Source organism: Anabrus simplex, chromosome 2, assembly GCF_040414725.1.
Source record: "Anabrus simplex isolate iqAnaSimp1 chromosome 2, ASM4041472v1, whole genome shotgun sequence".
NCBI classification, from domain to species: Eukaryota; Metazoa; Arthropoda; class Insecta; order Orthoptera; family Tettigoniidae; genus Anabrus; species Anabrus simplex.
The window spans coordinates 316,336,876-316,364,800 of record NC_090266.1 but is presented as its reverse complement, the minus strand read 5'-3'; the positions used below and the strand labels follow the sequence as shown (position 1 = coordinate 316,364,800).

The 27,925-nt window shown below is 39.0% G+C and overlaps 1 protein-coding gene across 1 annotated transcript in view; it reads right to left on the bottom strand.

The window, feature by feature from the left end:
• LOC136862799 (zinc finger protein 892) overlaps positions 1-27,925 on the bottom strand; it is a 231,203-nt gene that overhangs the window by 24,656 nt on the left and 178,622 nt on the right. Inside the window, exons 6-8 of the mRNA XM_067139056.2 lie at positions 18,802-19,025; positions 18,555-18,718; positions 4,262-4,522 (exon numbers count right to left, since the gene is read on the bottom strand). Of these exons, the coding sequence (XP_066995157.2) occupies positions 4,262-4,522; positions 18,555-18,718; positions 18,802-19,025 (649 nt within the window). The remainder of the gene's footprint in view (positions 1-4,261; positions 4,523-18,554; positions 18,719-18,801; positions 19,026-27,925) is intronic.

Sequence of the window (27,925 nt, the reverse complement as noted above, 5' to 3'; positions counted from 1 at the left end):
AATGGCAAATAAGTTAATCATGGTAGGACAGCTGAATCAAAAAGTGATGAAACCAACTAGAGGGAAAAAATATTCTGGACATGGTACTGGTATACCAGATGAGCTCTAGAGGAAAGCTTAAGTAATAGATAGTATAAAAGTGATCATCAAGCTGTTTTCGCCGTAGTTAAAAATAAATGTGGTAGAAAGGAAAGTCGTAAAAGTAGGACTATTAGGCAGTACCATATGACTGATAAAACAGGCATGAGCGAGATTTTAAAAATAAATTATGATCGGTGAAAAACTATAAAAAATGTAAAGAGACTGTGGGATGGATTTAAAGCAATTATTGAGGAATGTGAAAACAGGTATGCACGTTTCAAGGTGGTAAGGAATGATAAAGACCTGCTATACCATGACAGAATAGGCTAAGAAGGAGGTGCAGGCTGGAAAGAAATGGAGGTGGAAATGATTGTGGAAGTAAGGGGAAATTGAAGGAACTTATTAATAAATTGAATCTAGCAAAGAAGTCAGCTAACGATAACATGATGAAATTTTTAATGGAGAATGGAAGGGTATGTATAGGTACTTTAAGGCAGAAACAAGTTCCAAGAAGGACATTCCAGGAATTATTAAAGAAGAAAGGGAGTGTGTTTGTAAGGATCTACAGAAGGCAGAAGTATTCAGTTAGCAGTATGTAAAGACAAGGATAATGTCCAGACAGAAGGTGGCTAATACTAATTAGGTATTGAAATTTACCTATAACAAAGAAATTTACAATAAGATGCAAAAGTTGAAAACTAGAAAAGCAGCTGGAATTTATAAGATTCTGGGGACGTACTAAAGACAATGGGTTAGTAGGTATATAGTACCATATCTAAAGTACTTATTAAATTACCATTTGCATGATGGAGCTATACCAAATGAATGAAGAGATGTTATAGCAGTCTCTGTATATAAAGGAAAAGGTGATAAACATAAAGCCGAAATTAATAGGCCAGTCAATTTTTCATGTGTTGTATGTAAGCTTTGGGAAAGCATTCTTTCTGATTATATCAGACATGAAGTGGATAGTCCGTAATTAATAACTGGTTCGATAGAGGGAAGTTCGAGTTAGGAGAGGTTATTCCACTGAAGCTCAACTTGAAGGATTCCAGCAAGATATAGCAGATATCATAGATTCAGGAGGTCACATGAACTGTATCCCGATTGACCTATCTAAGGCGTTTGATAGAGTAGAACAACTAGCAAAAATGAGTGCAATGGGACTAGACAAAAGAGTGACTGAATGGGTGGCTATATTTCTAGAAAACAGAACTCAGAAAATAAGACAAGGTGAAGCATTATCTGATCCTATATTCATTGAAGGGGGAATTCCTCAAGGTAGTATTATTGGACCTGTATGTTTTCTTATACTGGGTGGACAATACACGTGGGGCGGAAAATATTCACAATAGGACCAATGCAGGATTGACCCTTGTTAATGAACGTGACAGAAGATGCTGGAAATTGCCTCAATCTGAAGAAAAGAAAAACTGAGTATCCATAGGTCCTGACTCGACTTCACTCAGAAACCACCAGCAGAATTCAACACGTGAAGGTTCGTCTGGATGCTTCAATGCATGCACAACAGTAAATTTGTGAGGATACAGATGCAGGTCCTTTTTGATGATGTTTTGACACAATGATCTCTTAATTTCCACTTGCACAGATAAACAGTGTTGGCATTTCATTAGACTTCATTCCAGGCTTTCTTTCACTCGAGCATGTATTTTGGGGTTCGAACTCTTTTTGGATACTTATGGATTTTATTCTCTCCAGAGCCCCTTACATGCCATTTTGTCACTAAGTTTTGCATTGCAGACTTTGCTGGAGGTTTTGCCTAAACATTTCCAGGCTTTACCTATACCTTTACCTTGGGCAGACAGTTCAGCTAAAGTTTTCCGCAAATCGTGCTTCACGTAACACTATACAATGAACACGTGCTTTTTTATGGTGAGCACCATGTTGTGCTGCATTCAGCTTGTCACTAAACATGTCTGCTCCTCCCACTACCTCACACGTAATGACACAGCGATGTACTCGGAAGATGCGCATGAGCAGACGTGCCACAGCAACCGATCGGTATGCTGAAATCACAGTCTCCAGCGTTTCCTGTGATGGGCAGTTCTCCTGTTCATTAACAAGAGTCAATTCCGCAATAGTCTTTAAATACTTCATGGGTCCGTTTTATTTTGCCCACCCTGTATAAAAATGATGAGTAAAGAACTGGAATCAGTGACAAGGCTTTTTGCAGATGATTTTATACTGTACAGAGCAATAAATAAGTTACATGATTGTGATCAACTACAAAAAGACATCCACAATGTTGTGAGATGGAGCAGACCATACTATGATGAAAAATGGGGTTAAAAGTCAGGATGTGTGTTTCACTATAGGAAAAGACCTGTACGTTTAAAATACTGCATTGATGGGGTGAAAGTTCCTTATGGAGATCACTGTACGTACCTAGGTGTTAATATAAGGAAAGATCTTCATTGGGGAAATCACATAAACGGTTATGAGAATATTTAGGTGTTGTAGCAAGGATGTGAAGGAGAGGGCATGAAAGTCTCTGGTAAGACCCTAACTAGAGTATGATTCCAGAGTAAGGGACTTTCAACAGAATTACTTGATTCGAGAACTAGAAAAAATTCAACGAAAAGCAGCTTTATTTGTTCAAGGTGATTTCCGACAAAAGAGTAGCGTTACAAATATGTTGCAAAGTTTGGGCTGGGAAGACTTGGGAGAAAGGAGACAAGCTGCCCATCTAAGGGGTATGTTCCGAACTGTCAGAGGAGAGATGGCATGGAATGATGATATTAAATGAATAAGTTTGAGTGGTGTTTTTAAAAGTAGAAAATATCACCATATGAAGATAAAGTTGGGATTCAAAAGACAAATTGGGGCAAATATTTATTTATTTATTTACTTATTTAGAGGAAGAGGAGTTAGGGATTGGAATAATTTGCCAAGGGAGATGTTCAATAAATTTTCAAATTCTTTGCAATTATTTAAGAAAAAACTAGGTTAACAACAGACAGAGAATCTGCTACCTGGGCGACTGCCCTAAATGCAGATCAGTGGTGATTGTGTACGAATATATTTTAAATCAGACTGAATAGAAAAGAAAACAGTAATGACTTTTAGACTGCATACAAATCCTCTGATTCTCTTAGAGATACAAATACCGTATTTATATTTTCTTCTGTGATGGCGTGGTTGTTTTTGTGTTTACTTACAAACAGTCTGATACTGAACAAATAGATTAAAATTAGTGAATAAGTGGCAGATGTGTGCTATGCATAAGGAAGTAATTAGAAGGATGATGAGGGATGGATGGGTGAATGATAGGGCTTACGTGTCCAAATCACTAATAATTTTGGAGTTCTAGAATTTTGTCCTGTATGAGAAAAGTGCTCCAAAAATTCCACTGACCAGAGTTAACTTGATCAATAACTATAACATAACTGAGTGGTATTTCTTATGAAGAACGTTGAAAACAAACTGCAGAAGTAATCTGTGAAGAAATCTATGCAAAGAAGGAGACAGCCTGAGAGGATACAACTTGAGACATTAAGAGTTGTTAAGATACAATACTTAGAAAGGTAAAAGAAGTAAAGAAGGCAAGATTACAGACTTTTGCGACCATTGATGATGTGATTATAGATAAGAGTCCTCCAGTTTGTACGTGTAATATAAACCACAGGGATGTGAAGGGAGTAAAATGGCAACAGATGTATTAAAGCACAATGGATCAGTGCACAAGTCTGACACTTGACGTAGACAACCATCCAAGCACCGAGTCAGAATGAATGAACAAGCATTTTGAGTGGTCCCTCTGAGGTTGGCAAGTAGAATCAAGGCCCACAAGTTTGGTGAGCTAAAGCGAAGTGATGGGATATTGGTGACAACAGCGAGGAGTGATTTTTTCCACCGATTTTCTTTTCCGTTCTAAACTTTGCTTCAACCTGAACTAGCTACGGCTGTACGTGTAATACAAACCGCAGGAAAACCCATGTGATCACTAGTATAAACATTAAGCAATGTTTCTGTAGAGAACTGGTCAATAGCAGTAGAATTTTCTCTTGACAATGCTTAACTTATCCTGTAAATTAAAAATTCTGTCAATGTGTGTTAAGAAATCATGTTCTCATCAAAGTTTCATTTCATATTACTACACTACTTCTGTTCATTTCACTTACAACTTAAGTATACATACATATAAAATAGTAATACCTACCTGCGGTAAGAGAAATCTGGTTTGTTGTGTACTGTTTTCACATGTTTAGTCACATTTCCTTGGGTATTGCAGGTATACAAACAAAAAGGACACCCAAATGGTTTTTCTTTTGTATGAATGACAGAATGCCTAAGCAGGTGGTGCTTGGTCTGGAATGGCTTGTAGCATACTTTGCAGGTGAACTGCCGTGGTTCATGGACTGCCTTACGATGAACTGTGAGACGGGCAATGCACGCAAAGGTGCTGTCACACTGATGACAACTAAAATGGACACAAAGCAAGTTTATCGTAAAGAGTGTACCATTTCTCATGAATCATAAGAACTACTAACAATATAAAATTCTTCCAACTTTATTAAGTACATTGAAATAGTGATAAACAGGAATACCACACAATAACTATTTTTCATGCATTACTTATTTGAAAGATCATCCTAATAAACCCACTCACATGGAAAACCCATGTTCTCATTAGTAGAAACATTAAGCAATGTCAGCAAATGCTTATTATAATTATTATTGTATGGGTTTCTGTGGGCACATTCTAGTTTGTGAAGCGTGGCCAACAGCCGAGAGGTCTAGTAAGTGGTCCTGAGAATGAAGTTAACAATACTATGGAATAGGAGTGGTGATCTTGGACATACTGTATTCTGAGTAGTGGCTCCTATTATGCTCAGGAAGCTAGGCCTACCCAATCCAGCGGTAATCCTTAAACTATTAGAGTAAAAAAATTCTCACCAGAGCTACTTGTAAAATCAGCATCCCACTTCACAGAAATTTATCAAGTATGCTCACATCATCTTCAGCAGCCTCTGAACTATGGGAGTGACAGGACCAGGACTCCTTGGAAACAATTCAACGAACAAAGTGAAATTTGATGATGTGCTATCAGTATCAACAGGGATTATGAAAGAAGAAACTGTAGAACTATTGAGTCAGCAAAGAGAATGTGTTGGAATGTGTTAGGAATCAACTACATTAAGGTACAAGGAGATAAGGAAGAGATGAGAGATCATATGGTATTCTTAAGGAGAGACAATAGCTGACTACATGTGAAATTTTGAAATTGCTCTTGGTTTTGTAATATTCAAGAGAGGCCAAAAAAATTCTGTATGCACACTCACAGTAGGTTAAGCACTGTAGGTGATGCCTTGTGACGTTTCATTTTTCTTTTTTTGCTAGGGGCTTTACGTCTTACGTCTTACCCCATCAATCAGTTACATTTCTTCAAAAACCTAGAAAGATATCACTTAGAAAATTTGTGCACATGGTTTACATCAGAACCTTCATTAGCTAGAAATGTATTCCATTAGATTAATTTTAACAGATTTTGAAACTTGACTTCATGAGACTCCCGTTATGAACAAAATAGGCATATCAATAAAATGATTCCAGTGAAATATGCACAACTTACCTAGTAGGGCAAGGGAAGTTCAAATACAATGGGAGCTTAATCAGTATTTTCCCATGGATATCAGTATCAGGTTACCTCTGGGGTCACAGACTTTGTGACGTAATCACTGTGACCCAACCCGGCCCGACTGGTTTTGGGGGGATGGGGGCTAATCTCTCCTCCTGGAACCACTGTGGTCACCACCCAAAACTGCTAACTGCTGGTCCAATGAGCATTCACAGGCTTCCCCCAGCAGTCCCTAGTTCCCCTCAGGCTTGCAGACAGCCTAAGAGTAGAGACTGCCAAGACCAGCAGTCAGCTGTCTGTCTGATGACTAGAAGATGTTGGGGCTTCTCTCAAACTTTTATAGTACAGTGCAGGGTGGAGAAGGGAGACAGGAAAACGGAGGGGGGCATAGAGACCAGCACTACTGGTCAGTGGTGGGGGATATAGAGCACAACACCAGCAATCAGAGTTCTTTAGATATCCATTAGTGAGCAGCACTAGCCAAGATGCTGGATTTTGAGGGCGTAGTTTAAACTTTTTGACAGTTGTCACGAGCACGTGCACATGTGTGACAGAAGAGGAGACAGCACTAGTACAAGATGGCAGATTCTGAGCGCATAGCTAGAATTTTATTGACAGCTGTTACGAGCCCGTGTGCATGTTTGACGGAAGTAGAGAGAGCATCACGTGGGAGTTCTTGTGATTGTCGATGGAGAGCATAAATACAAAATGGAGGATTTGATCGTCTCCTTTGAAATTTTTGACAGCTGTCACAACCACATGTGCATGTTTAGCACAAGAGGTGGCAGCAAAAAGCACAATATAGCAGTTTTAACCATGTGTTTTGAATCTTTTGACATGTAGAGACTTATGTCTCAAATATTATTACAATATTACAATGTAGAGACTTGTCAGAGCACGTATTTTTTTTTGACAACCGTCACAAATACATGCATGTGTTTTGACAGTTAGTAGTCTGAAACATAGCTAGATAGATAATGTCTTTATTGGTGGCGAAGTTAGGGCTCAAGGCCCTCTCTTACACTTAACCACTAGAAGAGTATATGTTTACATAATTACAAACACAAATAAAACAAATAATATTAATAATAATAATAATAATAATAATAATAATAATAATAATAATAATAATAATAATAATAATAATAATAATAATAATAATAATAATAATAATAATAATAATAATAATGACTGATTTTGTAACAAGCATTATTATGAATCTTCCCAGATTCAAAACACATGGTTAAAACTGCTATATTGTGCTTTTTGCTGCCACCTCTTGTGCCAAACATGCACATGTGGTTGTGACAGCTGTCAAAAATTTCAAAGGAGACGATCAAATCCTCCATTTTGTATTTATGCTCTCCATCGACAATCACAAGGACCTGATAAAATTCAGAACTTCTGGTACAAAAGATTTTGGGGTACCCATGAGAAATAAACAAAGTTTATCAACACAGTGGTGACCAATCCATCACAAATGCCAACATTCTTAACTCAAGGGATCACATACCTTCTCCTAAAAGATGAGAAAAAGTCAATGATCCTGCGAGATATTGACCTATTACGTGCCTCTCCACATTGTACAAGATCATAACATCATGTATAACCAAACAAATCTACAAACACTGTGAGCAGAATAACATCATTGCAATACAACAGAAAGGATGCCAGCGCAGTTCAAAAGGATGTAAGGAACAACTCATCATAGATGCAGTTGTATGCGGACAGGCCAATACTATGCATCGCAACCTCTGCATGGCATACATAGATTACAAGAAAGCTTTTAATTCCGTGCTGCATAGCTGGCTACTAAAAGTGCTGGATATTTATAGGGTTGATCCACAACTCATCAACTTCCTGTTTCATGTCATGCTAACTTGGAGAACAAGAATGCATCTCAATACATCTACAGGACAAATTGAAACAGACACCATAAACATATAGTATGGAATATTCGAAGGCGACTCCTTAAGTCCTGGCAATGAATCCATTGTCAAGGATATTGAACTCCACTCGATTTGGCTATTCCATCAAGTCCAAATCATGAAGCCAGTATCGGTTATGTCATCTTTTGTACATGGATGACAAACTGTATGCAGCCAACCAGCAACAGCTTGAACAACTGCTGAGAATCAGCCAGAACTTCTATAAGGACATTTGTATGGACTTTGGAATTGAAAAATGCCAAATGGTTAGTATGGCCAAAGGTAAATTATGTGAAGAAGATTCATTTGAGCTGAGAGATGGGCAATCAATCAAAATGATGATTTTAAATGAGCCTTACAATTACTTTGGTATCAAGCAAACATCGCACACAGAAGACACAGTGGTTAAGTATGAATTGGTTGAGGAACTTGTTAGACAGATCTGATTAATCCTGAAATCAGGCCTGAACAGCAAAAATATGACTAAAGCAATCAATACCTATGCGATACCAGTTCTTAGCTACTCCCTCAGAGTTATCAAGTGGAGCAAGACTGTGACGCAAGTGCGATAACTGGTATAACTTGAAAGCAATATTCTCTCGCCCATGGGTGACTAATGCCGATATCGAGCTCGATTTATTATTATTATTATTATTATTATTATTATTATTGTATGGCTATGAAGTGATGCACATCCATTTATTATTATTATTATTATTATTATTATTATTATTATTATTATTATTATTATTTACGTAGTTGAATGATTGTATTGTGTGTGAGGTTATGTCATGAAAGTATTATTATACTTTACGTAGTCGAATGATTGTATTGTGTGTGAGGTTATGTCATGAAACATGTGTTGTATATAGACATTTTTATCAGTTCCGTTAATGTAAGTACCTGTAAAGTAATATTATAATTTATTCTTACCTGTATATAATTTGTAATCCATAATTGTGCAACACACTGTAACTTCCAGAATGGTAATAGGCACGAGAACAATTGAGAATATTCTGTACATTACAATCTATGTACTACAACTCGAGAATTTTCACGAAGGTGTTTCTTGTAACGTATCTTTCTGGGGCCTATTCCATGAAAGTATGGTCTTGTACACTACAAGTAAATTCTCTAGTAACTAGTACAAATACCTGAGTTTCTGTTCGACAAAATAATTTTCTACAGTTGTACTGTACCACTCCATACTTACAAATTACCAGTGAATTTTTATGGGTGTGTTTCCATGAAAGTACTAGTAGTTGTAACTTATTAGTGAATTGGGAAGTATTCTCTACCAGTGAAAGGACAATAATTACTAGTGTTATTTAAATATATTTATTTCAGATAAATTTTGGTAAATATATGGTCTAGCAGTAGTGATAGTGACGGTGATGAAGATGAAAACTACCATACAAGTGGAAGAACTTTTGATGGATATTGGGCATCTGTGCTGCCTAATATGACAGACTATCGCGGAACACATGCGAGAATCGCAAAAGAACAGAATGGGTGATGATAATGGAGTAATTTCCTATCATCAAAGAAATAAACTGGAAAATAATATTGTAGCATTAAGAAATTCACAGAAATATTAGAGTTCTTTGAATCTTTGCTGCATAACTTACTTTAAAATACGATATTACAATAAATGAGACAAGCATAACCTAAATCAATGAATGGAATGCGAAGATCAACAGCTGATTCATGTTATGACGTATGTTTATTGTTATGTCGTCACTTGTAAAACTTGTAACAATTCACTGGTAATATACAAGAGACATTCAATCTTTTGTGGAACAGAAATGTACAACTCCATACTTTTGTGGAATAGGCCCCTGGAAGCCTGGCCAGGACATATATATAAGGAGACAATCTTGACGGTGACAAGTTAGTTATTGGAAGTTGGTTGTTGGACGTGTTACTGTTAAGTGAGTTGTTGGAAGAAAGTTATAGTGTAGCAAGATTATACTCGTGACATGCATTGGATGCAGTTGCCACATTTAAGAGATCGGCAGTTGTTTGTTTTAAATGGCAGTTTGTGATGCGAGTGTTTTGTTTTGACAACAGTGATTAAGGTTAGGTGTGTGTTAACCTGTAAATAGACATGTAAATAAATAATTGTGTATACGTTAACTGACATCGAAAATCTTGAAAAGAAACTGCACTGCCTGATGACCAAGGAGTGAAAACACCATCCAAAGTCAGCAGTTGAGCGACTTACTCTGCCACGCCGTCTGGGTGGTCGTGGTATTGTGGATATTGGAGCTCAGCCAACTCCCTACTCAGACAAGAAAATGTCAATTTAGAAGCATCAAACTTTTGGCTGACTGCAGGGCAATTGTTCCCTGAAACAGAAGGTTTTATGCTGGCTATACAAGACCAAGTCATTCCAACCAGAAGCTACCTGAAAAATGTGGTGAGAGACCTAACAGTCATGAGGGACTCATGCCGATATGGCTGCCAAACACAAGAAACCATCCATCATGTTATTTCTGAATGCTCGCACTTCTCAGGAAGGGAGTATAAGGAATGCCACGACTAGGTTGCCAAGATTTTGCACCAAGAACTTGCCATTAAATACAGACGGTTGATGAAAGACTTCCCTATTTTAAGTATAGCCCTCAAACTGTACTAAAAAATGATGAGATTAAACTGTACTGAGACCGAACAATTATCACAGATAAGATGACTATCCGCAACAGACCGAATATAGTGATGTTAGAGAAGGGAATAAAACGGGCCGCTCTGATCGACATAGCTGTCCCGAACTCCGGGAACCTCCATGAAAAGTATGCTGGAAAAAAATCAAGTATACACCACTGGCAAAACATATTCAAAGATTATGGCACTGTGAAGAGGTGATAATTGTACCAATCATCCTTTCAAGTACAGCTGCTATACCCTAAAACTCCGGTGGAAGGACTGAAGAGGTTGGATGTCAACACCAACATCTACAAGACCATTCAGAAGACAGCGGTCATTGTCACGACTGGAATTGTTATAGATAATAAATTTCATATTAATCCATATTGAAGAGTAATACAGTGTAAAACAAAAGCAAGGTTTTTACCTATTCAGCTATTAGAGAAGGAATTATATGGAAATTTATGGGTTCAGATTCTACGTAAAAATGTAGAGTAAATTAAGGTTTATTGTGCTTTGATTTCCTAAAATCTGTACAATTGCTTGAATATCATCACCATGAAAGTGTGCTAAATAAATAAATAAATAAATAAATAAGTAATAATAATAATAATAATAATAATAATAATAATGACAGAATCATTAATTTTAAAATACACAAAATAAAGTACACTTAAATGACGTAACTACAGTAAGCCAATCATTCATCTCATTCATTCAGTCATTCATTCATTCACTCAACAATTATCGAACAAGTCAGTGGGATCTACTCAGCAAATGCTTGCGGCAAACCACTATAAACTTGCGATGAAAGGAATTGTCTCTAATGTTTGCAGATAGTGAATTCCGTGTCCTGGACACAGATTATGAAGGAGCAGTTGTAGTAAACAGCAGTGCGGTTTATAGGTATGGCAAGAGAGGAGCCAGATCTTGTATTGTAGTCATGATAGGACGACAGGTAGGAAAAAGATGAAGACAGATACTGTAGTTGGGAGTATTAGCGGAAAGTATTTTGTGCAGAAGTGATAACGTGAAGTTCACAGCGCTGGTGCATTCGAACCCATGACTACTCCTTATAATAAGGTGATATATGAGCATCATATCGCAGATTAAAGATATATCTTATGCAGTTGTTCAGGCTCTGGTCCAGTTTCTTGTTATTGTCGTAGATTATTTCAGTCAACACAGTAAAACAATAGTCAAATATAGGTAGTATCAGAGAGCGATTTAGTTGTACTTTAATTCGAACAGAGAATACATTACAAAACCGTTTGAATGGATATAAGCATTTATGCACTTTATTACATGTGCTCATCACCTGTTGAGTCCAAATTAGGGTCTCAGTCATAAGAGCATATAGCATGCTAAGTTCTCATTTTTAAAATTTTAACATGTTTTGTCTTGTCAGATCGGGGCAAGATGGAGGCCAGTGCATGCATTCTGACATGTCTTGTCTTATCTTGTAATCTAACAGAAGAGAACAGTGCATGCACAACGAAGATATTAGAACAAGTGTTTTTGACGGATGTGTAAACAAAATAAATTGTCTGCGTCTTACTCTAGGCTTCAATTCTTGTTTAGGTTATGAAGAAACATAAGATGACAGAGACTAGTTTTCTCATCTTAAGTTAACCTCAACTCTCCCTTACGCCTTGATGCAGAATGGCGCAAGCACAAGATAGCACCTTGACAACTACCAAGATGATGGGTAGGTAGAAGTTCTTCCTTTCTTTTTTTTTTTTTTTAAATTTACCAGAAAGTTGAGAAATAGCAGTTTGAGCAATGTCTCAGCGATATTCTGGAACCTATCCTACCCTTGATCTGTAGGTCCGCAGACAAGGACTGCTCATGCTATTAGGTCTACATATATAGACCAACCGAAGGTCCACAGCCAAGGACTGTTCATGCTACTAAGTCTACACTTGGACCGTCCGTAGGTCCACAGACGAGGGCTGCTGATGCTACTAGGTCCACATGTGGACCATCCATAGGTCCATAGAAGAGGGCTGTCAACACTACTAGGTCCAGACGTGGACCATATGTAGGTCCAGATAAAGGCTGCCAACTCTACTAGGTCCACATGTGGATCATCCGTAGGTCAACAGGTGAGGGCTGCCGATGCTACTACATCCACAGGTGGACCATTCCGCAGGTCCCTAGATGAGAACTGTCCTACACTACTAGGTGGACAATCTTCTCTATATACATGTGAGTGGCAGTAAATGTAGACTTGCCCTCATTTCTGCTATGATGTTTTTACCAAATAATAATAATAATAATAATAATAATAATAATAATAATAATAATAATAATAATAATAATAATAATAATAATAATAATGGATTACTGGAAGCATTCTAAGAATACGTATATTACAACCGGAAACGAGGACAACCTTTCTCAGTACCCCCTATCCCCACCGATGTCTTTGAGGGTGATATAGAACAGGGTATGGGGAAAGTGCAGGGTCCGGCAAAAACAACCTACCACTTTCAACGGTTGGTAGCATGTACGGCCCTGCAGTAGAGATAAAACCGAGCAGGGTAGCGTGTTTGGCGTATTATGTATTACCGACTGAGCCTCCTTCATAGTCAACCAACACTCACCAACAAATAGCTTCTCAGGACACATCAGATAACTTCCACTTCATACAACACAACTTTTAACACGCCAGAATGCAGCGCACACCGGCACAAACATTACGCGCCACTACAGCTCCTCTCCACAAACAGAAAATGAAGATGCCTCATCCCAGCTACGATGCTCTGACTCTGTAGTAATACATTCTAATCTCTCCACTGCGGTTTATACCTTAAGCGACTCCATTCTGTTTCACCAGGCCAGCAGCACAAAACAATAACTTCGTCCCGAGGTCCTTCATGTTTTCATTTATGGAATAATATCAATTTGAAGTCTCACTAGCATCTCACACTGATGTTTTTCACATAATATTCAAAGCTACATGAAGTTAACTAAACTAAAAAGCGAAAGATTCCAACCCACAACATATTCCCAATAAATACAATTATCAACATATAACTGCCGTCATTGTTGCCATTCAAATGCACCGTGTATTCAGAGACACCCAATGAGTCTCCGTCCACGCTGACCAAATTCACCGTACTGAACCCGGGACTTCAACCAGACATCTTTCAGTTTGACTACGCCTATAGAACCACATTTGACATTATAAAAATAAAAAAATAAAACTATGGAATATTTTTCCCTGCCCCCTGTGATTATAAACTAAGATTGGACCACTCTCCATACTACTGATGTGTTAATGCTGCAATCGTCATCCAACGACTAAAACAACGGGATGCAGTTGATGCTAGACATCTTTATATCCTTTCTCACCAAGCTGCTCTCTTGCAAATATGTATATAAGCTGTAATTTCTCAACTGTTCAATTGGATATGTAAATTTACTGTATAGTTACCCTGTCAACCTGTAATCGTTCAACCAACGGCAGTAATTAATGTTACGAACATTGATGCCAGATACTTTATACCCTTTCTCCCCTGACTGTTTTAATGTAAATGTTTGTATAAACTTTATAATTTCCTATGATTTTCTAATGAGTGCGTCAATTATTCTCTGGAACACCACTGCTGGACTCTGCTAAAATACCTAGTGATTCTACGCATTGGTGCCGACTACTATGTCTATAAACTTACATTGTACTAGCAAGATACCCGTGCTTCGCTACGGTATTATACTGATATTTATAATTGAATGCTGAACGTTTTATATATAATCCTCCGAAATTCGCGATCTGACTCTGTTTCTGTGAGATTACGGCAAAGTTCCTCACATTTTTCAATCATTCTTTCCAGCAATTGATTTTGTACTTCCCGGGCTAGGTCCAGGTATTCCACGGGGTCAGTTGGGTCCCTAAACCTTTGCCAACTTTTCCTATAAACATTTTTAGTTTGGAACAAATCCTGAAGGAGATCCGGCGTGGTGTTGTCTTGGGTGCCTTGGCGGTACTGAACCCGCGGCCAGACTGTATTCGTAGTCATTACCAGGCCAGGACCCGTTTCCAGCTCAGTCCGCACAATTTGATGACGGTCCAGAACATTATTATTATTATTATTATTATTATTATTATTATTATTATTATTATTATTATTAGATGTTCTGGACCCCACAGCAAGATTCAGGACCGCTACTTGGCGGTAAATTACATCTGCTGCCATTGTGATTGTTGACAATGTGACCAGCACCATTGTCGCGCGTAGGCAAGTGTGTGGGATTTCAGGCGATACGAATGACATACTTCCGTGCATTATTGACCTCATTATAGAGGGGAACAATTTGACGGTCAATCTCATTCCTATCATTTATTTCAAATGTGTTTACATTTTATTTAAATGCCAGGAGAGTCTAATGTAATCTAAGAACGTTCTCCGAAGGAAAAAATTGGCTGTTGAAAACGAACCCAGGAAAGATTAAAAAATATTGTTTTATGATCAGAATAAGTACATCGAAAATCTACAGCCTGTTTCCAGTCATTAGACAGGGTCAGGAATGGAATGAATAAAGCCCCATCTAGCGGCGACAATAGGAATTGTGCCGGCTGCCGAAGCAATCCTCTGGGGCATTGATCGATGAATGACAAATGAAATGAAATATTGGAAGGTGTTGCTGGAATGAATGATGACAGGGAAAACTGGAGTATCCGGAGAAAAACCTGTCCCGCCTCCATTTTGTCCAGCATGAATGTCACATGGAGTGACCGGGATTTGAACCACGGAACCCAGCTGTGAAGGGCCGGTGCGCTGCCGCCTGAGCAACGGAGGCTCCTTATACGAACATTATGAACAGTAAAATCAATTGGTCTCACCTCCTTTTACACCCCACCGCCATTAAGTTTATTTACCTCCCCCTCCCCCAAAAAATTAAAAGAAGGCATGTTTCTTTATGTTTAAAGGAGATTCCAAACATCAATGTTCACGTCTATTACCTTCAGTTTTGCGATATAAGTATCTCCATTAAAAAAAAAAAATCACTTATTCACTTACTTTCACAATCTTCCCCTACCCTAAGTGAATTTTCCGGCAAAAAATACTTGTTTCATTAATAGTAAAGGATCTTCTAAATACCAATTATTACGACTCTAACTTCTTCAGTTTTTGATTTATGTGTCCCCATGAAAGGAATTAAATTCCTTTTCGCTCCCGCCCCCCAAGATGTTCCCCCCCCCAAAAATGCGTTTTTCTTTGTTTTTACAGGAGATCCAAATACCAATTTTCACGTCTGTAACAACTTTAGTTTTTATTACATGTATGTATTCTCATACAATTAAGTCAATTTTCAATTCTTTCACCCCCCCCCCCCCCCAATTGGATTTTCCGAGAATACCTGTTTCTTTACTTTTAAAGCAGATTCCAAGTATCAAATTTCACGTGTGAAACATCTTCATTTTTGAGATATCCGTAGCCTAATTAAAAGAATTCAACACCATTTTCAGTCACCTTTACCCCCCCCCCCCCTCCACCCAAGTGGTATTTCCGAAACTAAAAATACATGTTTCTTTATTTTTAATAGAGATAAAAATACTATTTTTCACTTGAGTTCTTTGAGATATACTGTAGAAATTCTCATTTTAAAATTTCACCCCTTTTTAGTTCCCCTTAAGTGGAGTTTCCAAAAATAAATCACCTATGTTTCTTTCCAAATGCCCACTTTTTACGTCTGTAACACTTTATGCTTCTCAGATATTCTGTAGATATAGTCTTTCAAAAAATTCACCCTAATTTGTCACTCCTGTTTAACCGCCATTAATTGGATTTTCCAAAAAAAAATGTGTTTCTTTATTGTTACAGGAGATCCCATATAAAAATGTTCAGTTCTGTAATATCTTCAGTTTCTGAAATATAAGTAGCCTCATTAAAGGCATTCAACCCCTTTTTCACAGTTTTCCACCCTTCCTATTGGGATTTTCCGAAAACAAAAAAAAAATGAATTTCTTTATTTTTAAAGGAGATTCTAAATACCAATTTTTACATCTATAAACTTTAAAAGTTTTGAGATATAGATACACTCATTTTAAAAATTCACCCACTTTTCACCCCCCCCCCCCCATTAACTGGATTTTCCAAAAAGTGTGTTTCTTTATTTCTTTATTTTTAAAGGAGATCCCAAACACCAATTTTCAGGTCTGTAATAACTTCAGGTTCTGAAAAAATATAAGTAGCTCATTAAAGGCATTCAACCCCTTTTTCACCCCACCTATTGGGATTTTCCGAAAGCAAAAAAATGTGTTTCTTTACTTTTAATGAAGATTCTAAATACCAATTTTTACATCTGTAAAATTTAAAAGTTTTGAGATATATATGCACTCATTTTTAAAATTCACCCCCCTTTTCACCCTCCCATTAATTGGATTTTCCAAAAACAAATAATTATGTGTTTATTTTAAAAAGAGATAAAAAGTACCAATTTTCAGGTCTGTAATATCTTCAGTTTCTGAGATATAAGTACCAGTATCCTGATTAAAGGCATTCAACCCCCTTTTCACCCCTCCTATTGGGATTTTCTGAAAACAAAAAAATACGTGTTTCCTTATTTTTAAAGAAGATTCTAAGTACCAAGGTTTACATCTGTAAACTTTTAAAGTTTTGAGATATAGATGCACTCATTTTAAAATTTCACCCCCCTTTTCACCCCCTTAGCGACGGAATATCCAAAAATTCTCTTAGCGAGCACCTACATCTTAATATGAATATATCCCCAAAATTTCATTTTTTATGTCCAGTAGTTTTGGCTCGGCGATGATGAATCAGTCAGTCAGTCAGTCAGTACAAGTTACTTTATATATATATATATAGATAACTGTATCACCAGTGAACAAGTTTTTCTTGATTGCTTAATTTTTCCCATTGTAATGTTTACAATGTAATTACAAGTCTAGTACCTGATTTTTGCCTTGAGGAGGTAATTTGACTGATGATGCCCTGAATGAAGGGCAAAACATGTCTCAAATGGAATTAATAATAAATTCCTAAATGTTTAAAAATTTATATGTATTGAAGAGGTGACACAATAAACCTTTTAGCATCCTGCATTCAGTATCTTCAATACGGATAACAATGATTTTTATCACTTGCAAACTCCGACATGCCGTGTAACACCACCTTCAACAAGAAGGGAGAACCTAGTGTGCTTCTATGTACAACTGGGTGTGAAAAACAGTGTTTCACTGTCATGCTAGCAATAAATGGAGACTGAAGAAAATTGCCACCGTACATTATTTTCAAAAGAAAAACATTGCCTAAAGCAAAGTTTCCCAAAGGCATTCATATACAGATTCAAGAGAAAGGATGGATGGATGGATACAGCTCTTGTCCAGGACTGGGTCTGTATAGTGAGGGGAGTACGGCCAGGCACACTGTTTCGACACGCAGCAATGCTAGTGTGGAACGGCTTCCGCGGACACTTGGTGGAAGACAGGCAGAAATGTCTTCAGGAAGTCAAAAGTGATCTAGTAATTCTGATGGACACACACATTTTCTACAGCCCTTAGATGTTTCCGTCAACAAGCCCTTCAAGGACAACATACGTAAATTGTACACAGAATGGATGGTAGGAGGGGAGCATGAGCTGACGCCAGCAGGCAAAATAAAGAGGCCGTCAGTTGAAATCTTGTGCGATTGGGTTATGCGGGCATGGGTTATGGTAATGACAAGTGTTATTGTGAAGAGTTTCTTGAAGATGGGCATCGAAAATGCATTGGACGGAAGTCAGGATGATGCAGTATGGGATGGTGACCAGAATGATGCACGCGAAAATAGCTCAGAGACTGAAGGCAGCGACAATGAATAGGGTAAGTATGCCAGTTGTCTTGTTTCCATAGCCTAATGCAAATTTGACGTTTTTCAGGTAATACGATCTTTTTCACACAAAACCCACATATATCACACACTGAAAATATTCACAGTTATTTTTTGTCAAAAAAGTGCGAGTTATATGCGAGCAAATACAGTAATTTAATAGATACATATTTACCGGATATTGTAACAGAATTGAACCATGACTGAGCAATGATACTATGGATACAGAAATTTTCTCATGTAACTGGAGTGTTTATCATAGAGACAGGACAGGAATGGTAGAAGGGGGCATATTCAGCTACATGAATTTTTTACCCACCATGACACCTCTAAGACTAATAACATCATTTTAATATTAATTACACTGAAATCAAAACTATTTTACAAGTCCTTAATAACTTACTCTGAAAGGAAAATGTTAAAATATATAACAGAATGTTCTCCAAAAACAATTTTCTACATTACCTATAGGGTCGCTCCCCAGTATGTGAGCGCATGTGATCCAGGAAGGCGGTCTTCTGCTTAATCTTGGCCCCACACACAGGACACACATGATTGTCATATTCACCACGATGTCTCATATTTATATGAACTCGCAGATTGTTGGCTCGGAATGTCGAGAAACCACACTGAAAAGTAACAAAATATATTTTTTATTTACGAATATACAACAAATCAGTACTCAAAATTACTGCCCAAATAGTCAACTTACTTTAGGGCACACATGTTTTGTGGGTCTTTCATGCACACATTTCACATGTTCTCTCAATGTGCAATCTTTTGCAAATGACTTTCCACAATACTGACATACATGGTTACGTTCACCAGTATGGACTGTCATGTGACGAATTTTATCCACCTTGGTATAAGCTCGATAATCACAATCATAATCACATGGAAAATCTCTCTGACCACGGTGCCTTTTCATATGGACCTCTGAAACAAATGAAACATGTTAAAATACTTGAGAAATTAACTGGAAAAGGAAATGATTTCTTGTTAATAACAATAATGCTATTGGCTTTACATCCCACGAACTAATTTTATGGTTTTGGGAGACCCCGCAGTGCCAGAATTTAGTCCCGCAGGAGTTCTTTTATGTGCCAGTAAATCTACCGATACGAGGCTGATGTATTCGAGTACTTTCAAACCACCGGACTGAGCCAGGAACAAACCTGCCAAGTTGGGGTCAGAAGCCTCAACCGTCTGATTTGTTGATGTATGGGTAAGACTGGCTTACTTCTTTTTTTTTAACGTTTGCTCTTCAAGGTTTGATTTTAGCCAAATTGGTTGTTTGTAGGGAGTGTTTATTTATTTATTTATTTATTTATCCCCCAAAGCACTGAACATTTATAAAACAGATATATGTAAAATTTATACGCATTTACATTTTGCCTATCCAGTGATTATCTGCCTTAATTGCACTGAACAAATCATTTACACTACAGGGTACACTCAGGTAGTCACAGAACAGCAGATGTACTGAATCCTGCCTCTTGCCATAAGTCACATTCGTCACCAGTGAACCTTGTTTCTTCAGGTTTATTCTGTACCATGTTACTCCAGTTCTCATTCAACTGAGAAGTCTTCAAATGTTCTGCATGGCAGGTGATAACCTACTGCTGGCCTCTCTGTTGCTAGCCATGGTCCTGCAGGTGTTACTTTCCTCCCTATCTCAATTCAACAAGCTTCGGCTGAAGATGGAACAAGAGCTGTTTGTTGGGAGGAAGCTCTTTCTTGACTTCACTCTTGATCGAACCATGTACTGGATGGCTTGGGTCTTCTTCTAGTTTCTTGTTTCCTATTTCTGCTGCTACTTGTCTTCTTATGTCTGCTGGCACTATGTCACGGAGAGGAAAGACTTTATTTACTAGTTAAGTTGCAAGCAGCCTGTCTCACAAGGTATGTCTACTTGGCTAGCATGGGCAGAAGTTTTCCAGACTCTGCAGAACACTGCGCTGCGCTCCCCATCTAGTGTGAGCGAGTTTGTGAAAGAGGTTATTCCTGGTGCATACTTTCTGCAACGAATCATGAGAATGATATTTATATGTTAGGACATGTTCCAACTTTACCCAAAGGTATTTTCAGGAATCACAGTTGACTTCTCCAAGTAACGCTCAGCTTTGTTTGCTTCACACTTCCTCAGATGGAATGAACATACGTATTTACACTTTTCACATGGTAGGCATCATAATAGTCTGTTAGGTCTTCAAGGGCAGATGTTAGCATAGTTTTAAATTCCTTGGATTTTCTTCCTTGAGCAGCCATGGCTGTATGTATCATCTGCACAGATGAAAATCATGGTTTGGGTGTTTACTGGCTGGTCATTGGTGTATGTGTTATACAACATGGGAGCTAGCACACTTCCTTGTGATAGTTTCTTCGAACTTTCTATCTACTCTTCTTATTCTGCAGAGTGACAAAAAAAAAATCTGTTCTGTTCTGCTGGGGTCTCGGCACCTTGGCGGTGGTGTCAGCATGGAGCTGAACATTTCTGCAACTGAAAGAGAATTATTGCCAATCAAACCTGCCTTGATTATCAATCAAACTCTAGTCAGATTCTGATTGGCTTTTCTGCAACTGGCATTAACTTTACCCAGCACATCAAAGATGGGTACAAAAGGAAACAGATCACTGGCGTGGCTTTTATAGATATCACAGTTGCACATGATACCGTAAACTACATGAAATTTGCAACAAAGGTGTTCGAGACCACTCAAGACTTGTGAGTGACAGTTAATTAGATGCTTACTGCAGAACAGATTATTTCTTTTGTCACTCTGCAGGATAAAAAGAGATCGAGTTCAGAAAAAACTCTGCCACAAAGAAGTGTGCTAGATTCCATGCTGCATAACATATACAAAAATGACCAGCCAGAGTTTTCAACTGTGCAGATGATACAGCCATTGCTGCTCAAGGAAGAAAATTCAAGGTAGTTAAAATATGCACCATCTGCATTTGAAGACTTAACAGACTATTATGATAGCGACCATCTGAAACCCAAACTAGGATAAATGTAAATATGTGCATTCCATCTGAGGAACTGGGAAGCTAAACATTACCTGAAGAAGTCACAAACTAATCCACTGTGACTCTCAAAAGAATCTTTGGGTAAAACTGCATCATGTCCTCATGTATAAACATTTACTATCTTTGATATATATATCAATGATATGTGTAAACAAGTGGAATCAGAGATAAGGCTGTTTGCAGATGATGTTATTCTGTACAGAGTAATACATAAGTTACGAGATTGTGAGTGGCTGCAGGGTGACCTCGATAGTGTTGTGAGATGGACGGTGGGAAATGGTATGATGATAAACAGGGTTGAAAGTCAGGCTGTAAGTTTCACAAATAGGAAAAGTCCTCTCAATTTTAATTACTGCATTGATGGGGCGAAAGTTCCTTTTGGGGATCACTGTAAGTACCTAAGTGCTAATATAAGAAAAGACCTTCATTGGGGTAATCACATAAATATGATTGTTAATAAAGGGTACAGATCTCTGCACAGATGTCAAGGAGAGGGCATATAAGTCTCTGATAAGACCCCAACTATAGTACGGTTCCAGTGTATGGGACCCTCACCAGAATTACTTGATTCAAGAACTGGAAAAAAGCCAAAGAAAAGCAGCTCGATTTGTTCTGGGCGATTTCTGACAAAAGAGTAGCGTTACAAAAATGTTGCAAAGTTTGGATTGGGAAGACTTGGGAGAAAGGAGACGAGCTGCTCAATTAAGTGGTATGTTCCGAGCTGTCAGTGGAGAGATGACGTGGGAGGACATCAGTAGACGAATAAGTTTGAGTGGTGTCTTTAAAAGTAGGAAAGACCACAATATGAAGATAAAGTTGGAATTCAGGAGGACAAATTGGGGAAAATATTTGTTTATAGGAAGGGGAGTTAGGGACTGGAACAACTTACCAAGGGAAATGATCAATAATTTTCCAATTTCTTTGCGATCATTTAAGAAAAGGCTAGGGAAACAACAGATAGGGAATCTGCTACCTGGGCAACTGCGCTAAATGCAGATCAGTAGCGATTGATTGATTGATTGACAAACAGAGTAGAATTTGCACAGCCTCCAAACAGGTGGCACCTATAAGGGAGATTGTGGGAGTGCTTTACAGTTGCTATGACCACCATAAGCTGTTAGCCACCTACCGAGTCCAACTAAGGCAGAGTACACAGCATACTAACGAGAAGCTATAGGAATTCACTGCAGAGTTTGAGCAGCAAGCCCACAAGACTCTGGAGGGGCTACTTCAGGATCACATCCAGTGCGAGGCAGCCTATACTTTCATCGATTCGCTCAGCGATGCCGTGATCCGTCAAAGGCTGATGCTTAGTGGGTATCATAACCTCACAGGGTCTCTGAGAGTAGCCCTGAGGATGGAGGCAGTGAAGGGAACTGTGGCACCATCACCAAGGATAAGAAACCAGGATAGCAACACATTCCCAATGAGACGCCGAGGCCCCCTATGAGATCACATGCCGGAACTGTGGCGAGCACAGCAATCTGTGGAGGAACTGCAGTGCGAGGGGTTGGCATCTAATGAGGGAAATGAGTAAGGACTGGCGAGAGGGGCTCGTCGACGCTGTCACTACCATCCCTCCTTCACATTAAACGTGGTCACTGACTGGAGTGACACCAGCTTGATCACTGACAGGTCAAAATAGACACAGGTGGCATTAACCATCGCCAGACCAGCCATCACTGAGGGACAGCCAAACCGCCCCAATGTGCAGCGAACAGTTTTGGGGAGACAACATTCCTGTCCTGAAGGAGACTTTACTCAACCTGATGATGCGATGACACCACCTACAAGTCTGTGCCTTCGTCGCTGCCATCATGTTTGAGGTCATCTTTGGCCTAGACACGTTACCTTGACGTGCTGTGACTTCGTAGACAAGAGATAATACTCCGACGACCTGGAATGCAACTGCAATCTTGAGTAGCAAAACTAACGCTTCCCAACAAAAAGGTGATACCCGCCAAGAGCAAGGTGATGGTGATGGCATGGCTGGAGGGACCTGCACAGGGAGACAGTGTGCTGGTAGAACCCGGACCAACAACCACCGAACAAGGACATTACCTGGCTAGGACACTTGCCCCAGCATAAGCTGCATGCTCGTACAAATACTGAATTGATGTCACAGGGTCAGAGGATACCCAGTGGGACTAATCTTGGGACGTGTGGGCCTGTCACAAACTTTGTGCCAGTGGCAACATTCGAGCGGATGGGGTGGAGTCTGTACTGAGAGCTAACACACTGCGCCTGCCTCATCTTCCTGGACAATATCATCATAGTGGAGCCTATGTTCAGGGAACACAACGAAAACTGCAGGAAGCTGCTCCACAGACCTTCAGTGATTCACCTAAAGCTAAATCCTGGAAAGTGCCAGCTGTTCCAGAAGGAGGTGCACTACCCGGGCCACACGTCATCGGAAGGAACAGTCACGGCTCCTGAGAAGTTAGAAGATGTCAAGGATTGGCTGGTACTGAAGGACAAGCGGGAACTTGGAACTTCCTCGGCGTTCGCACCTACTACTTCAGGCTTACAGCTGGCTATGCTGATATACTACCACCACCACCACCACCACCACCACCACCACCACTACTACTGCTATTTCAAGGATACTTGAAGCATTGCCTTCTATCACATGTGATGGAGCTGCAGTGATGTTTGGTGTGTGTAGCAGCATTAGATAATTACTACAGGACAGATTCCCAAATGTTTTTGTGTGGCACTGAGCAAATCAGCATTTGGAATTATCCATTAATTATACAATAAGTAGTATGGCTCGAGTGAAAAAATGTAAGGGTTTTATGGATTAACTATACCATACTTCTCAAAAAAAAAAAAAAAAAAAAATTACAACGCAACTGCAGAAGTGTGCAGCAGCATTAGATTTGCAGCTACTGAAATTAGGAAGGGTCTTGTGTACACAATGGGTAGCATCAAGCTTCCGTTCAGTCCAGCAGTGTGGCAAGATTACCAAGCACTAGTTCTTCATTTCCAACAAGCACACAAGGATGCTGCAAGAAGCAAAACAGCAGTATCTTTCTGAGGGCCTGCTGAAGAAAATTTCATCTTGTCATTTTATTTTGGATTTGGGGCTAATGTGTGATGCTCTTCAAGAACTGAGCGATTTAGGTTTAGAACTGCAGGAAAGAAATATAAACTTGTACAAAGCTGTATCTTTATGGAGCACAATAAAAGTGTCATTACTCGTTACAGAAAAAATATTAGAAAGCTAGCACAAAACTTTGAGTAAACGAAAGAGAGGCTGTTCTTAGTTTTCATGAGTATTTTGAAGAAGATAAACAGTCAGGTAGACTGCTTCCTCTCCCAAACACATTGAGCACCATTGCTATATCTTCCAGTGAATGCAAAAGAGGTTTTCCACAGATGAACCTGATACTGACACCATCCAGATCATCTTTATTAATACAAACCATTTCTGCACTTATGTTCATAAAAATAGTATTGAAAAAATAGTTAGACCTCCTCTCACCAGTTTCAAACCAGACAGATATGTTTGACCTGTGGCTGCTACAAGGATGACATTCATGTTTAGATACAAACATCAATCAAGAGAAGAAGAGAGTACATCTGGAGATATTAAGAAAGTGTAGGAGTTGTTATGAGTTGTTTATGAAGAGGTTTGGGCAAGTACTGCCATCTTTTTATTTCGTAGGAAGAAACAAAGAAGAGGACTGATAGTGAGTATAGGAAAGGAACACATTACATCCTGTTATCTCTCTCTCTCTCTCCCTCTCTACATATATGGACTTGTATGATGATCATGTTTTTAATTATTATTATTTGACGCCAGGATGTGGCGACTCCATCGTCCAGTGGGAAGATCACTGCAATCATCCACCCGAGTATTGGAGGAAAATCTATACCGATTTGAGGTAGAAGGCAATGCCTGCCCTCAACCGAACACCTAGGAAGATGCTGGCAGCAGTTCTAAAATGCTTGGTGACAGCCTATGTGACAAGATGGCCATAAAATCTCTTGGTCACACTCTCATGGAATGATGTCTTTCGGATTTAGTATCAGGGCTAAGGCATCTCCCAAACGCGACACAGTTTGGCAAGGCCCGGACAACGCGAGAAGTATCCAAGGGTTACTGTCGTACGGGTGGCTGAACAAGCTAGTCCATACAACCTGTCGTGCTTCACTCAACGTCAGCACTATGTCTGGGCTGTACAGCAAACTGTCAAAGGCTCTCGAAAAGAACATCGAATGTGGGTACAAAATGATATACAATGGTACCTGTGGAACAACCCGTGGCACTGGTATTATATCAGCAAAGTTCGGCAGCTGTATCTCTCGTATGATGTTTGCTCAGCACGAACATTATTGACATATAGCTCGTCAATTACGATTTTGACTCAAGTCCTTTTGGTTTTGCAAGGTCCCTTCTATTAAATAATTAAATCGTATCATCTCAAGTTTACTCATTGTGTGTATATTTCTTTAAACACAGCTGTGTTGCATTTGACAACTCTCACTGATGCATGTTATTCAGCAAGGAAAACTTCAACCAACTAAGCACACAAGATGGTTATTTTAATTTTTAACACCAGTGAAACAGCTCATCTCCAACAGCTCAGGTCCAATTTTAATATTTTAATTGTACTTATTAGGACTGTTCATTTTAGATTAATATCAAAGGCAATGTCACACGACAAAATTCGACTAAAGGACTTAAAATTCACTAATTATGATATTATAGACTCAGAGATTTTCTTTTGCCTCTTTGGCAATATGAAAATTATATTTTTAAAGTGTTAATTTGATTGTGTTTGCACTGACTTATATGTTTAGTACATGGCTGAAGATGATCCATGATTGAGTTGAAACCGGCCCCATTGTATAACTGATATGACATCATATTAAATTTCTTATTAATGTGAGCTGTATCTGATGTGGAGTAGAATGGAATGAGACCATCAGATGAAGATTATATACACCGCAGATGGGAGGAAAGTACACTTTTTCAATGCATACGCCCTACAGGCATGTCTGCCTGGAACAAAGAAATATGCCATTTGGGAGATGCTTGAAGAAAAGACAGCCAAAGACTACCTCATTATTGTCAAAAACAATCAGATGTAAGGCTTTTCAGGTGTTTGCTCTATTAACCAACGTTTCGTCTTAGGTCTGACACTAGACTCATCAGAGTGGGATGTGTCAGACCCTACCCACTGACGCTGGGGTGTATGCAGGTGAACTTATCAGAAGCCCTTATAAGAGGCACAGTCTGATAACTGCATACAGGAGATAAATCTCCACAATGGAATTATTGCCTGCCTAGCAATTCCAAATGGAAAATTCTAAATTCCCATTGAGGGAATTTAGAATTTACCTCATTATTGCCGGTGATCCAAAAGGAAATGTCAGTCACCGAAAGGAAAATCATGTAGCCCATGGTGGACATGGTTTTGAAGAAAAGAACGGCAATGGCCAAACGAATCCTTGATTAAAATGAAGCCCATGACGTGATGATCATGAACACCTGGTTCAAAAGAGTGATTCGTATATAGTATAGTGGAACAAAGGCAACGCACATTGATTACATCCTCATCCGGCGCCGAGACCTTAAAGATGTGTTACACACAAAGCTTGTGCCATATGAAACTATCATGATGCAACACTGACCAGTCATCTGCAAACTGCGGATCAAATCACCGAATTCCGAACACACCCTTCGTACAGGACCAGAGAAAATCAAATCAAATGGTGGCGCTTCAAGGAAATGGAGACTGATGTTGTCGCATGAATAACATTGCCATAGATCACTACTACATTCGAAGAGAGCTGGATCAATCTGAAAAAGGCTGCACATGGTACTGCACACACTGATCCTGGAGCAACAAAGCCAGAACAGCAAAAATTTGATAAAGATACACAGCCTTGGAGTGATGTCAAAAATGCAGTACATAAGAAGGAAAGGTTTTATGATGAGTTTTCTTACCGACAAGACACAGTCTCATTGGACTGCCCATAAGATAGTCTGTAGCGATACAAACAAGATCATAGCTACAACTAAAGCTGCACATTTTGCACATCTTTATGCAAAACTTGACACATGTGAAGGCGAGTGGGAATTACACCTACTAACCAAACTGAGGCATCGCAAAACACGAGGAATATCAGCGCTTCTTTGACATCAATGATGAATCAGGAGACTTATTAGTTGATTGGAAGAAGGCAAGAGAGTGCTGGCAGAGCTACTTCAAAAAGATCTCAACTGAGTAATGTCCCCATCCACCAACCCCAGTCACTTGTGGAAAGACCGATCAGAGACATCAATATCAAAGAGTTCAAGGCTATTTTGATAGAAATGAAACGAGGAAAAGCTACCGGCCAAATGATATTACAGCAGATCTCTGGTACTTTGAACAATGGGACGCGGCAGAATGGTTAGCACAATTGTTCAGGCAGATCTTTACAGAGTGTCAAACACAGACTGACTGGCAATGGAGCATTACATACCTATCTTCAAAAAGAAGGGGAGCCCAGCTGAATGTGCCGATTACTGCCCGATCCAACTTTTCAGTCATGTGATGAAGGTTTTAGAACGTGTCCTTGATAAACAGATTTGTTAGATCGTTGAGGTATCCAGAAATTCGACCTTGGATTTGTGAAGAATTGCGATACAACCAATGCAATCCATACTGCACACCCCTTAGTTGAATACCATCATGAGAAAAACAAGCTGATCCATCTAGCATTCCTGGACCTTGAGAAGGCCTTTGATCTCGTACAGCACGACCTAATACGGCTAGCAGTGCGCGAGCATGGCATACCAGAATACCTTGTCA